This window comes from Micropterus dolomieu, linkage group LG01 (genome assembly GCF_021292245.1).
Source record: "Micropterus dolomieu isolate WLL.071019.BEF.003 ecotype Adirondacks linkage group LG01, ASM2129224v1, whole genome shotgun sequence".
NCBI classification, from domain to species: Eukaryota; Metazoa; Chordata; class Actinopteri; order Centrarchiformes; family Centrarchidae; genus Micropterus; species Micropterus dolomieu.
Genome location: NC_060150.1, coordinates 48,578,417 through 48,590,448, shown reverse-complemented (window position 1 = coordinate 48,590,448; position 12,032 = coordinate 48,578,417). Strand labels below are relative to the sequence as shown.

Sequence of the window (12,032 nt, the reverse complement as noted above, 5' to 3'; positions counted from 1 at the left end):
ATGGAAGGAAACATCTAAATCTGAGTGTGTGATGGTTTAATGCTCACATGTGAGTTATGAACCTCCATAAAGACACAGTAACATCTCAGCTCCCCCGGGCTCAGTAATGTGAAGCAGACTGACGCAGGTCTGATACAAAACAAGGCCTGAATGTTCAGAAGCTCTCGTTTGATTCTGTTTATTAATCATTACAGAGTTCATTTTAATGAGTGACTGCTGACTTTGATAAGTTATAGATATGGAAGGAACGTGTTAGGAAAGGAAGGAAGAACTACGGGCGTTGTTAAAAATGAAAATGCTATGAGAAAGGTTTATTTGAACAATAATAAACATGTAATGCAATTTAAATATAAAAGAAACAAATATGCATTATCCAAAAAAGTAACATGTTATATTTTTATATTTATGAATATTCGCCTGCCAGCTGATTGTTTGTTGTGTTTCTCTTTATATAAATAAAAACATTTCCACTGTAAATTGGAGCAGTATGTGTCTCCAGAAGGCAGGAAATTACGAGTTTAATGCTCCAAAGGACGCCCAGACCATATATTTCAGCATTTCCTAATCTGAGCCCTTCTGTTGTCCCCTTTCCAACACAAAGTGACCCCTTGGACTCGGGTACAGCCTACTGTCAGTATTTACCAACAACCACCGATCTACAGATTCCTGCTGTGGCTTTTGTACTGAGCGCTTACTGTATAACACACTGAGGTGAGTTAGTTGTTCTTGTGGTCTGTAGGTCGGCCGACCTGATTATATTAGAAATTTAATGCCATGACTTGACTTTCAAGTTATCTTTCTTATATTATTAACATTTGATATTTCTTCTCCACCATTGCTCATAATAATAATAATAATAATAATAATAATTCATGCATCACCTAATTTCATCAAACGCAGGCCCGACTCACAAGAAAGAACAGTGTGTGTTTATCTAATATTGTGTTGGTCAGACTATACACTGATTTATACCGCTTGTCTGTTTTGAATAATACAGAAGGTAAAGAGCTTAAAAATTAAATTGCATATTAAATCACAATTTGTGTAAAATAAAACAAACAGAAAATCACAGTTAGATTATTTTCCTAAATCGTTCAGCTCCACTACACACCTGTAATCTGTTGGCCAACGACGATGTGGTGAACAGAATATTCATTTTGCAATCTGCTTTAGTGATATATATATTTTATTTTTGATGTTTCCTGCGTGGTTTCATGCTCTTATTGTGAAACATCCAGCCGACGCCCCTGTGTGCTTTGAGGTTTTTGTGCCGTGCAGAAAGTAGATAGTTCACGTTTTAACAACACCACAGAGAAGCCGAGGGAGAAGAGGAATGTGTTTTATTTGAGTCTGCTGTGTTTTTAATAAACTTAAAAATGTGATCAGGAAAAGAGAAATGAGCGCGGACGCAAGAGGAGAATCTGGTCGCTATATTATTTATATTTTATTTTCTAAAGTGGACGGTTTATTCGAGGCAAAACGTGAAACACTGTGGAAAAACAGACCCCTTTACCTGAGGCAGCTCTTTTTCTTCTACCACAGAAAAAGGCTGTTTTCACTTCTGGAGGAGTTAAATTAAAACCAGCGAGAGAGTGATGGATGAAGGAGATAACCAGGACATAATGAGGGAGAACATTGCTTCAGTGTGACACACCAACATTAAAACATCCAAATTGACACTAATCGTCTGTAACGGCTTGATAATTGTCTGTCTGACTGTGACTCCCAGCGCCTCCTATTCTCTTATTCCCCCGAACACTGACGTCAACTCTCAGGACTTTTCCCAAAATGTTCACAGTTTGTTCTCATAGTTTCCCAGTTTTTTAATCAGGAGACCAACATTTTTAACCTGTTTCATCATAGGACATTATGATTATATTAGAAATATTAACATTTTTCTGTCATTTATGGTTACTGTTTGTTGCAGGACTTAAAGGCCAAGTTGTTATTTTTTTCTTAAAACAATCCTAGTTGTGTACACTGGAAGAGTTACTGGTCACTGTTTTCACTCCTCCAGTCCACAAGTTCCCTTTCCGTGGTTATTTATCAGCTGAACATTAAAGCGATGAACACATCAATAATTATAATTCAATAATATAAATTATGTGGCTTAATGTACTTTCAATTTTGCTACTTTAAGTATGTTTTGATGCTTTTGTACTGTGAATATTTCATTGTCATCATCAGAGAGCGGACAGGAAATGAGGGGAGACAGACGGGGAATGGCGTGAACTGTGGTCTCCAGCCGGATTCAAACTGGCGGCTCATGTAAGCACTGTAAACCCTGGACGACCGAACTGCTAAAATCCCCCACCTCCACCTCCTAACTTTGGAAGATACCCACCTGAACTCAGCTTTGGCTGAACTTTGGAACGTTTCCTTTTCCCCCCAGAATGAGGCCTGTGAAGTTTGTCGCTCAGCACGAACATTAAAAACAACTTAAGAAGGGAACTTTAGTGTCCACATGGGCACGGGACGTGTGGTTAAAGCCAGACTTGCAGAACATACAGATTGTTTTCTTTAAATGTTTGGATGCAACAGTTCATTCAGGATGGTCAGTGAAGAGCTGCATGAGCAGTTGTTTACCCAGATTATTGAATGAAGGGAACACAGAATGGGCGGTCAGTAGGTCACTAGGGGAGGCAGCAGAGAGTACAGAAACTAGGCCCAGTCTGATGATCTATGACTATCTGCTATACGTGTCACGTGGATTTTACAGGTTAAGACATGCAGAATATGTTGTTTGTACTCATGGAGGAAAGAAATGACTTTATCTGCTGGCAGGCACACAAGCAGAAACAGGCAGCTTCACCAGCGTTACCTGATAAGGTACGATGCTCTCGTGGGCCGTCCCCCAGCGCCTCGCCTCCTTCCCTGCGTTCAGATAGTTAGCAGCAATATGGCTGAGACAGGAAACCTGAGCGAGAGAGAGACAGAGCGAGGTAGAGTGGTGTTAAATCTGAGCTGTCGTCAGTCTCGTTCCTCTCGCTGGTGGAAGTCGGCGCTCACTAGTCGCGAAAAGAACAAAAACCACAGCTCTGCTGTCTTTCCTCCCGACGCCGCCGCCACATAACCGCTGGAAAGCGAACCGGCGGCTGATTTTAGAAGCAGCTGAAAACCTGAGAATCAATTTCCACGGCTCCTGGCGAACGGATCGGCCTCGAGTCTTGCTCCAAACAAATCCCCGTCCCTTTGTTGTTTTCGTCGCCGCACCAGCCGTCAGAAACACCTCATTAAAAACACTCGACCTGCTCCCAACATCCATCCACACGTGCTGTTCTTCACCCTCAGTGTTGCGCTCTGTGAAACCTTGAAGTATAGAGCCACTTTGAGTTAAGACCAGCACTTCTCAGGTGTTTCTAAAGTGCTGCTGCTGGTTGAAAATGAGGACAAAAGTCATCCATGCTGCAGCACCAACACACCACCAAAGGTTCAAACGTTTCTTTACTTACTTTGTTATTATTATAATAATAATCACACATCACATCACAACCCATCCAGCAGCTGCCGAGATGTTGACGTCATATTCGTGCTCGTTTCTTAACGCTCTCTGAGCCTCTGTTAAAAAAGAAAGCGGAGGAAAGCGAAGTAGGGAAGTGCATGATTAGAAGGGAGAAGAGGAGCGGCAGATCTGATGTTGACGTGACGGAGCAGAGGCAGACTGACACTCAGATGGGTGGTGCTGTCAATCACTGCTCTGTTTAGAAACTGATATTATTCTCTGTTTAAACTCTCAAACCCACAGCAGAGCCTCGTCTCTCGCTCTAACTACAGGCTGAACGGGATATATCCAGCTACTGCTGAGGACTGTGACACCACATGTGAGAGAACCCGGCCTTTGAATCAGCGTCACAAAGGAGCTGCAGTCGTATTAAAGTCTGTCAGCAGCAGCAGACGGCAGCTTTAAATCACTCAATTTCACGTTCAATCCTGCACGAGGCTAAAAAAGATGAATTACAAGAGAATCAGAGGGTGAATCTGTTCAGGCTGATTCATGTGGTGAGAAGAAACATCCGCAAACTGAGCGGCGGTGAGAGGAAGCAAACAGCAGCTAAAAACCCTCAGTGAAGTGGTGAAGGCAGACTTTTACATGAAGGCTGGTCCACACTGCAGAAAGACCGCTTAACGTTTCATTCCCACGACTCTGATGAAGCCTGAACACGTCGCACTCACAATGAAGATGTAGTAGTTTTGACCTCACGCGCCTTGCTGGTAGGTCACCTGGCGGCTCATTAATCATCCGGTAAAGACTGTAAATACAAGAAGCCCAGTGTAAAAAGGGAGTCACTGAGTCTGAGAAATGTAATCTGACAGGACAGAGTGACGGATCGACAGGAGGAAGAGTCGGCTGCACGTGGAAACACCCTCGGACAGAAAGGTGGCATTTACATTCTGCTTCAATGTACTATCACCAGATAAAAGGATGAGGACCATCATCTCCGTGGTCTCAACTTCCCCCGCAGCAACAGCCTGAAATTGTTTCTCATCCTCAGATATTTGGTGTTTCTCTGCACGGCTGAGCCACTTCCTCCAACAACCACAACAATTTAAAGCCGTTTCAAGCTGAACTTCAGACTTCTCCCCCCCCGATGTTTCCAGCTGTTCCGGGACCTGCAGGCAGCTCACGCAGATACAACTGTGAACCCCGATTGGTTTGTAATGATTAAATTTCCCCTGACAACCAAACCAAACTGGGCTTAAACCCGTCCACATGGATCCAGATCCTGTGAGGCTTTGTGCTCTCATTGTTCATCTCTGGTCGGCGCGCCTGTGGTCGCAGCACTTCGTACAGGAACGCAGCATGGGATATGGGGGGGGGGAAGTGGATTGTGGGTATTTTATGTGTAGCAGCCCTGGAAGTCGCCTGCAGAGATTGAGACCTCGCAGCCACGTAAAACAATTACAGCCTGCTATCATACATATCCAGCCATCCATCCATCTTTATCCATCTGTCATCCCTCCATTATCCATCTATAATTTATCCATCCCTCTATTCAGTATCTTTCTATCATCTATCAATGTCTCTATTGTCTATCCATCCATTTCTTCCTTTTAAATTCTACACAAACTTTGAATTAAATTTTAAATTTCTCAGACACACGGTAACATGCTGAGGTCGGCTGATAAATGAAAGTAGCACAGAAATGTAAAGATATGTTTAGAAACAGAGTCAGTGTTCTACGAATAGTCAAAGATTTACTTTCAATTCTAAAATGTTCTTTATCACAATTTTCAAATACTAACTTCAGGAACGCCAGTAAGGTTTGTTTATCTTTCGACTAACAGGAAACAGACTTTTCTGTGTTTCTATTCCAAAGTGAATTTCTCTCTGGAGGACCAAATGAGCTGAACTGGTTTGTGTCGCAGCGTCTTTCCCACTGAAAGAGGTGAAAAATGAGATACATAAAACATGCCTTTAAAAGCAACACTGTCACACAGGCAGCATGTCCTGACACGACAAATCAAACGCACCCTGGGAGTCTCGAATGCTTCGGAGTCCAGGACGACGTGTCATCCCATCCGTCTCAGAGCCCCCCCGACGGTTTTAAGATTATGTAACGTCTGATTTGTTTAAACGGCGAAAACATTCGGAGCAACATTGATTACCGTGTTTAAACTGTCCGGGCCGTTCAGGATAAATCAATGGCTTGTTTAAAGGATCCGTTATTAGTTCCCACACACACAAAAAGCCGCAGTGACACCTCTGCTTATCTCTCCCATCAGAAACACCCCATTGATAAGGACTGAATCAGACAGGCAGCGTCAGCAGTGTGATTTACCAGCAGACCCTGAACACAACGCTGTAAAGCAGCATCTCCTATTTAGGTGATATTTTGGGTACAAAGTTACAAAGAGCTGCTTAAACTTTTCATTAGATGTCACAGCTGTTCTCAGTTGACTTGATTTGGTCGGCGAGGTGATCACTCAGCCGTTACCTGTGAAGACAGCAGGTTGCAGTCGATGTGAACTCCCCTCCCCGACTTGTGGCGCTGCAGCAGGGCGGCCATGACGGCTCCGTGCGCGTACAGCCCCGTCGCCAGGTCTGTCATGGCGACGCCGGGACGCACCGGCTCGCCGTCCTGCCAGCAGAGGAATAATAGCAGCATTAGACTTGCATTCTGGGATAGTTAGCAGGAAGCAGAGTCCACGCCTGGACTCACTGAGGGCACTCAGACAACACAGTGGATCCAGAACAGTGTGTAGTGAACAGGAGGTTTCCATGTTGTAATCTTAAACCGAAGGCGGCTGCAGGCCTGTGCTGTGCTTTAACTGGTCTAGATGCAGGAACGAGGTCAGGACAGTTTATGATGATCTGACAGGCTGTTACTGGACGAGAGAAGGGAAGAGAGAGAGTCTGACCTCTGGCCCGGTGATGTGCATCATCCCCGACACGGCCGAGGCGATGGAGTCGTAGCCTGGACTCTGAGACTGAGGACCGGTCTGCCCGTAACCTGAACACACAGACACAGATTATTGCCTCTGTGCCAGCGGGCCGGTTTCTGTCTGGCCTGAGGGGAAACACAGCGGGGAATCAAACGGTCGGAAAACCACATTCCAGCTGTGTGTTGAGTCTGCCGCTCTGACTAAACAGCCAGATTGATCTCCTAAAGAGTCCAGACTCTGTTCGCTTCACGTCAACAAAAAACATTTCCATGAATGCTTTTAAAGTGATAACCGGCCCACTGACTGGATTCACAGATCTGAACCCTGAAGACACTTTTACTGCGTCACATGTTGAGATATAAACTCCAGAGTGAGCGCGAGCAGCGCATGCAGCAAGTTCGTTACGAGCGTGGCAGCCTAGAGTCAGGAAACATTGTGAGTTGTTATCACGGCAGCTGTCCAACAAGGCGTTTTGTTATCGATGCGATTCCAAAACACCAGAACAGGCCTTGATAAGGAGATTATTCAGCTACACTGTTCAACAAAACATTAAGAACTACAAACAAGCTCTTTAACACAAAGACTGCAACATACAAAACGTGTCTTTGGTTAGAAATGAAGGTTTAGTTGGTAGAAAGCAGCACGATCAGATTCTGATCTCCTTTATCTGATACCGATCCCTTAAAACATGCCTGGATCAGCTGTTTGCAATGAACAAATCCAACAAAAGCAACTGAAAATGCATCTTATAATCACTTCTCAGGTAAATTATTCAGCCCAAGCGCACCTGACGCAGCTGATGAAGGGCTTTATTAGTTGCACCAGGTGTGCTTGAGCTGGGACACATGAAATACCTGAACTGTCCAGGGGTTTGTGGAGTGTCACATGTTCAAATCGTAAAGAGAAGGGATCACCGCCCTTCACAGTGAAGCCACTGAAGGTTCCTAGAGACACCGTTGGAGGCGCAGTTCAGAGGAACAGTGGTTACACTTCCTGGAGGGGGCAGAAAAGGGAAACTACCAACGGCTGCAACCAGATTTCAGAGAAGGCAGTTTGTGCAAAACCCTCGAGTGATTGCAAAAGACCTGCAGCAAGACTTTTGTCTCAGTGACCACAGTCAGGCGCGTACTGAACACAGACAGGACTCCAACACGTACACCTGTACTGACCCCAAAGCACAGGAAAAGCCAAATCAGCGCCAAATCACATCAACAGTTATCTCACAGCGCTTTTCATAAAAGAGCAGGTCTAGAACGTACTCTGTGATGCTAAGAAGAAGGATTCACCGAAGTACGAGGACATTCTAGGAGGAAACGTCACGCTGTCTGTGAGGAAGCTGAAGCTTGTCCCTCAAATTCCACCCAGGCTGGGCCGCAGGAGAAGTGCTGGGATCACACGTCACCTGAGTGGAGCCCCAACAGAAAATCCCCGGTGGGATTTGAAGAAGGAAAACTCAGGAACATTACTGGACTGGCGGCCGTTGCTCACGAGGAATGGGCTTCTTCAGGAACGCTGCCGGAAGCCGGTGTCAGGCTGAATTTGAGGAAAGCACTTAAAGAATTCCTTGTTGAGCTATTTTAATTGCTTTTGTTGGGTGTGTTCATTGCAAACAGCAGAAAATCTGTACATTTTGACACTAACCCTGATTTGCAGTGGGGGTTGAATCATTTTGACATCAACGACTGTAAATATGGACTGACGGATCCGCTCTCTGCAGGCTGGCTGCCTGAAAGGAAGGACATCGATTTAAGAACCAAAGGACGATTTGTAAAACGATCAGGGGGAATGAGACGTTTCTAGAACCCGTCATTAAAAAGTTCCAACTGGCACCGACACGTCGAAGAAGGTCCGTCAGCACCTGAACAACCTGCTGTGACTGGAACATCATGAAATCTACTTTCGGCTCCACTAAAACACTTCCTGCTGGAGATCTGGCCGTTTTTCCTCCTTTTGTTACAGACGGAATTACAGTTTTTGGGGATCAGGACATCAATCCACGAAGCATCCCGCTCCGTTTCAGACAGCTCAGGATGAAACCAGGCTGTAAATCTGCCCACTGCATCCAGCTGCTGCAGCTTAATGAGGCCTCCTGGGTAATGTAGTTTTTTTCCTAAAGGACAGGAGGATGAGGAGGAGGGAAGGGAAAACAAAAAATGTGGGAGTGATAAAGCTGGAATGGAGAGAGAAAAGTGGGGAAAGACTTAAAGGAAGTTAAATAAAGGGGAGAAAGAAAAGAGACGGGAAGAAAAGTACACAGAGAAAAGGAAGAGATTGGAAGTAATGAGGATTAAAAGTGAGAAACAGATTTTAGTAGGAGGTTCTCAGTGGATTTCACGGTACTATTAAGCTTCATTTAATCTAAATATTAAACATAATACTTAAATAAAATTAATAAATAAATTTTTTAGCATTTTAAGATTTAGTTTTAAGCTGCCGTCACTTTAATGTTAGTCACTAATAACAAAACACAGATTTAGCTTTTATTCACGGTCATAAAAATGACTTTTAAATAAGAAGTACGAAATGTTGTGAACTGTGTAAACCAGCGAAGGAGCGAAGACTGGAACTGCCTACGCCAACATGCACGTCGTGGTCAACTTGTGCAAACTAAAGATGCTTTGTTTCCATAGTGTTTCAACACCAGCACAACGCACCCCGATCTCCTGTAGCATTGTGGGTAATGTAGGAGTCAGACTTAGGCAAGGAGGAAGAATGTGGAATACAGAAAACGTGAAAAGATAAATCTGCGAGACCTCGTTTAGAGACCGTTGATGCTATTAAAGCAAACTTAATTAAAAGCTGTTATGTTAATAAGCTAAACATGGGCTTGTTAACAAGATGCTAATGTTAGAATGGTAACGTGCAAAACAGCTGACGCTATGAAGCAGAGCCGAGATGCTGAGACGGGAGCTGAGCATCATCCAGTGAGCCTGCAACACAAGGCGGCCGCTCACATTATCGTCGAATATTCCCATCATTCGCTGATCTTTTGCAACTCCTGCACCCCGACGGCAACATGACACCAGTCACTGAACGTCCTACGGTAATACGGCGTACTGGATCAGTGCAGAGTGAGACTGACGAACGTCTGACAATGTAGAGCTGAGCCTTCCAGGCCACTGTACAAAGCCATAACCTTTTAGATTCAGGCAACAGCAGGATCTTTCCTCTAGCGCCGCCCTCAGGACAAGCTTTACGTTTCACGGGGGCCTAACAGGACTTCAGGATGTGAACCTGTACTGGTCCAGCACCTTCAGACATGCTCGCTGACTCTCGTTTGAAGTTGATTTATTATTATTCACACCAATAAAGCAAGCGGGCAGAACTGATAATAAGACATAAGAGAAAGAAAGCAGCTCATGAAGTGAAGGATTCTGCAGGAAACACGAGCTACAAACTACAGACCCCATGAAAACACGCCGCGCTACAGATCACAGAGGCCTCGCAGTAAAAAGCTGGTATGTGTGTGTTTCTGGGCAGCAGCCCCCGCCGTCGAAGCCTCAGTAAATCCAACATGAAACAGTGTGAAGCTAAATAAGTGGTATAATGTGTGCGTGTCGCCGCTGGCTTCACTTCACAGCCTGCAGAGAGGAAACAGAGCCGGCAGAAAGCTGCTCTCTGAAGTCTTCACTGTGGAGTCCAGCCCCACCTAGCGGCTCAGTCTGAGAACTGCAGGGCTGAAGGAGGGAGAGAGGCCGGTCTACCCGTCCTCTCACGACTCCCAATCAATTAGGACTGGACTGAAAGGACGGAAACATTAATAAACTTACACACTAAAAGTGTCTGCCGGAAAACAAGCTTCATTCAGAAATGAGGAAGAAAGCAAGAGCTTTATATTTCTGCAGATTTAAAGAATCAAATTAAATATTTTGACATAATTTGGGTAAATTGGACCATTTGCATGATCTAGAGGACAAAGAAGTAGGCTAACCTGTTACACCTCTATGACAAACGCTGTTTCCTAAAAGACGAAAACAGATTTCACTGAAAGCAGGCAGAAAACTAACTATAGACAAGTTTTGAGTTTGCTGACAGTGCAGACTATTCTCCCATAATGCAATGCACGAGCGAGACTGAGGAGCTACTAACAGCTGGAAAAAGAAAGGCATAAATTGTGGCTGGTGGTGAAACAGGTGCTGAAGGATCTTGGAAAACAACTAATCAGAATTATTATTTAAGTCTCCTTGTGAAGTTTAACTGGCAGCAGCTTCAATCTGAAAACTATTAATGTCGCCACATTTTACTAAATCACAGGTTCTGTAAGAACCACACCAACAGTAACAGTTAGAGCACTCTCCACAGATTCTGCTGATCATTCACCAAATCATCCATCAGCTTTGAGATCCTTCATTTCAGACATTACTTTCAGTTCTTTGCCATGAAAATCATCTTCCAGAGACTTAAAACCTGATGAGAGAGAAAATCCATCAGTTCCACCGGGTGTTAACATGCGACCTGATCTGAATATGTATCGATCCACTGACTTTATTTCCACAGTCAAACCGGACGTCTCAAACCGTCGTTAACAGCGGACTGTCGACATAGTTTGATCAGTATGAGGGAAATCCCAGTCCTGGTTCTTATCTGTGACACCACGATGGAGAAACGAGCTACCACATCAGAGCAGACCTCTAACCTCCAACAAGCACTTCCTGTGCTCTTCTTCTTCTTCTTCTTCTTCTATCCCCTTACAATTACACTGAACAAAATGATAAAGGCAACACTTTTGTTTTTGCCCCCATTCATCATGAGCTGAACTCAAAGCTCTAAGACTTTCACTCTGTACACAAAAGGCCTATTTCTCTCAAATATTGTTCACAAATCTGTCAAAATCTGTTAGTGAGCACTTCTCCTTTGCCGAGATAATCCATCCACCTCACAGATGTGGCAGATCAAGATGCTGATCAGACAGTATGGGGATTGCACAGGAGTGCCTTAGGCTGGCCACAATAAAAGGCCGTAGGCTGGCCATGATAAAAGGTCGTAGGCTGGCCACAATAAGAGGCCTTAGGCTGGCCACAATAAGAGGCCTTAGGCTGGCCACAATAAAAGGCCGTAGGCTGGCCACAATAAGAGGCCGTAGGCTGGCCACAATAAGAGGCCGTAGGCTGGCCACAATAAGAGGCCGTAGGCTGGCCACAACAAGAGGCCTTAGGCTGGCCACAATAAAAGACCACTCAAAAATCAGTCTTGTATTGATTGCAGTATTTGTTAACCCTTTCCCTGAGTATTTATCCCATTGATACCATATGCAACAGCTCTTACTAGTATCTATTGTTACTTGTAGATCTCTTACATTGTTGATGATTGGATGTTGTTCCTCAAATGTAAGTCGCTTTGGATAAAAGCATGCCAAATGAGTAAATGTAAAAGGGACATCCTGACTCTGTTCCTGCCTTTCTCTCAGATGTTTCCAGTCCACTCATACAGCAACGTCTGCCAGCTTGGTCAACCAGCATAGCAACTCTTTCCCAGTAAACCCCCGTTTCCCTGTTCCTGTGTGACTCTGCAGCCGTTACAGATTATCCAGACACCACAACAGTTTTGCCAGCAGAGCCACTTCCTGCTGAGGAGAGCGCCACACCGCCTGTTAACTGTAATGGGCCTTTAAACGAGCCTCCGACGCAACTGAAAGCACGATTCAGTGA

The 12,032-nt window shown here is 44.6% G+C and overlaps 2 protein-coding genes and 1 long non-coding RNA gene across 11 annotated transcripts in view; 1 reads left to right on the top strand and 2 right to left on the bottom strand.

Annotated features, from left to right (window-relative positions):
• Positions 1 to 12,032, bottom strand: part of LOC123968058 (NACHT, LRR and PYD domains-containing protein 12-like) — a gene marked incomplete at its 3' end in the record, with an annotated part of 261,415 nt that overhangs the window by 185,810 nt on the left and 63,573 nt on the right. The gene's annotated exons all lie outside the window — the stretch shown is intronic.
• The window catches only part of LOC123968672, a 95,197-nt gene that overhangs the window by 60,070 nt on the left and 23,095 nt on the right, over positions 1 to 12,032 (top strand). The gene's annotated exons all lie outside the window — the stretch shown is intronic.
• Positions 1 to 12,032, bottom strand: part of sugct (succinyl-CoA:glutarate-CoA transferase) — an 84,003-nt gene that overhangs the window by 56,268 nt on the left and 15,703 nt on the right. For 8 of the 9 annotated variants that reach the window (XR_006824423.1, XR_006824422.1, XM_046044855.1 and 5 more), the window contains exons 7-9: positions 6,361 to 6,452; positions 5,937 to 6,080; positions 2,822 to 2,917 (exon numbers count right to left, since the gene is read on the bottom strand). Coding sequence is in view for 7 of the 9 variants with exons in the window: in XM_046044855.1 (XP_045900811.1) it covers positions 2,822 to 2,917; positions 5,937 to 6,080; positions 6,361 to 6,452 (332 nt within the window). In the remaining 2 variants the exon portion in view is untranslated. The remainder of the gene's footprint in view (positions 1 to 2,821; positions 2,918 to 5,936; positions 6,081 to 6,360; positions 6,453 to 12,032) is intronic. The other variant, XM_046044904.1, reaches the window with a different exon arrangement.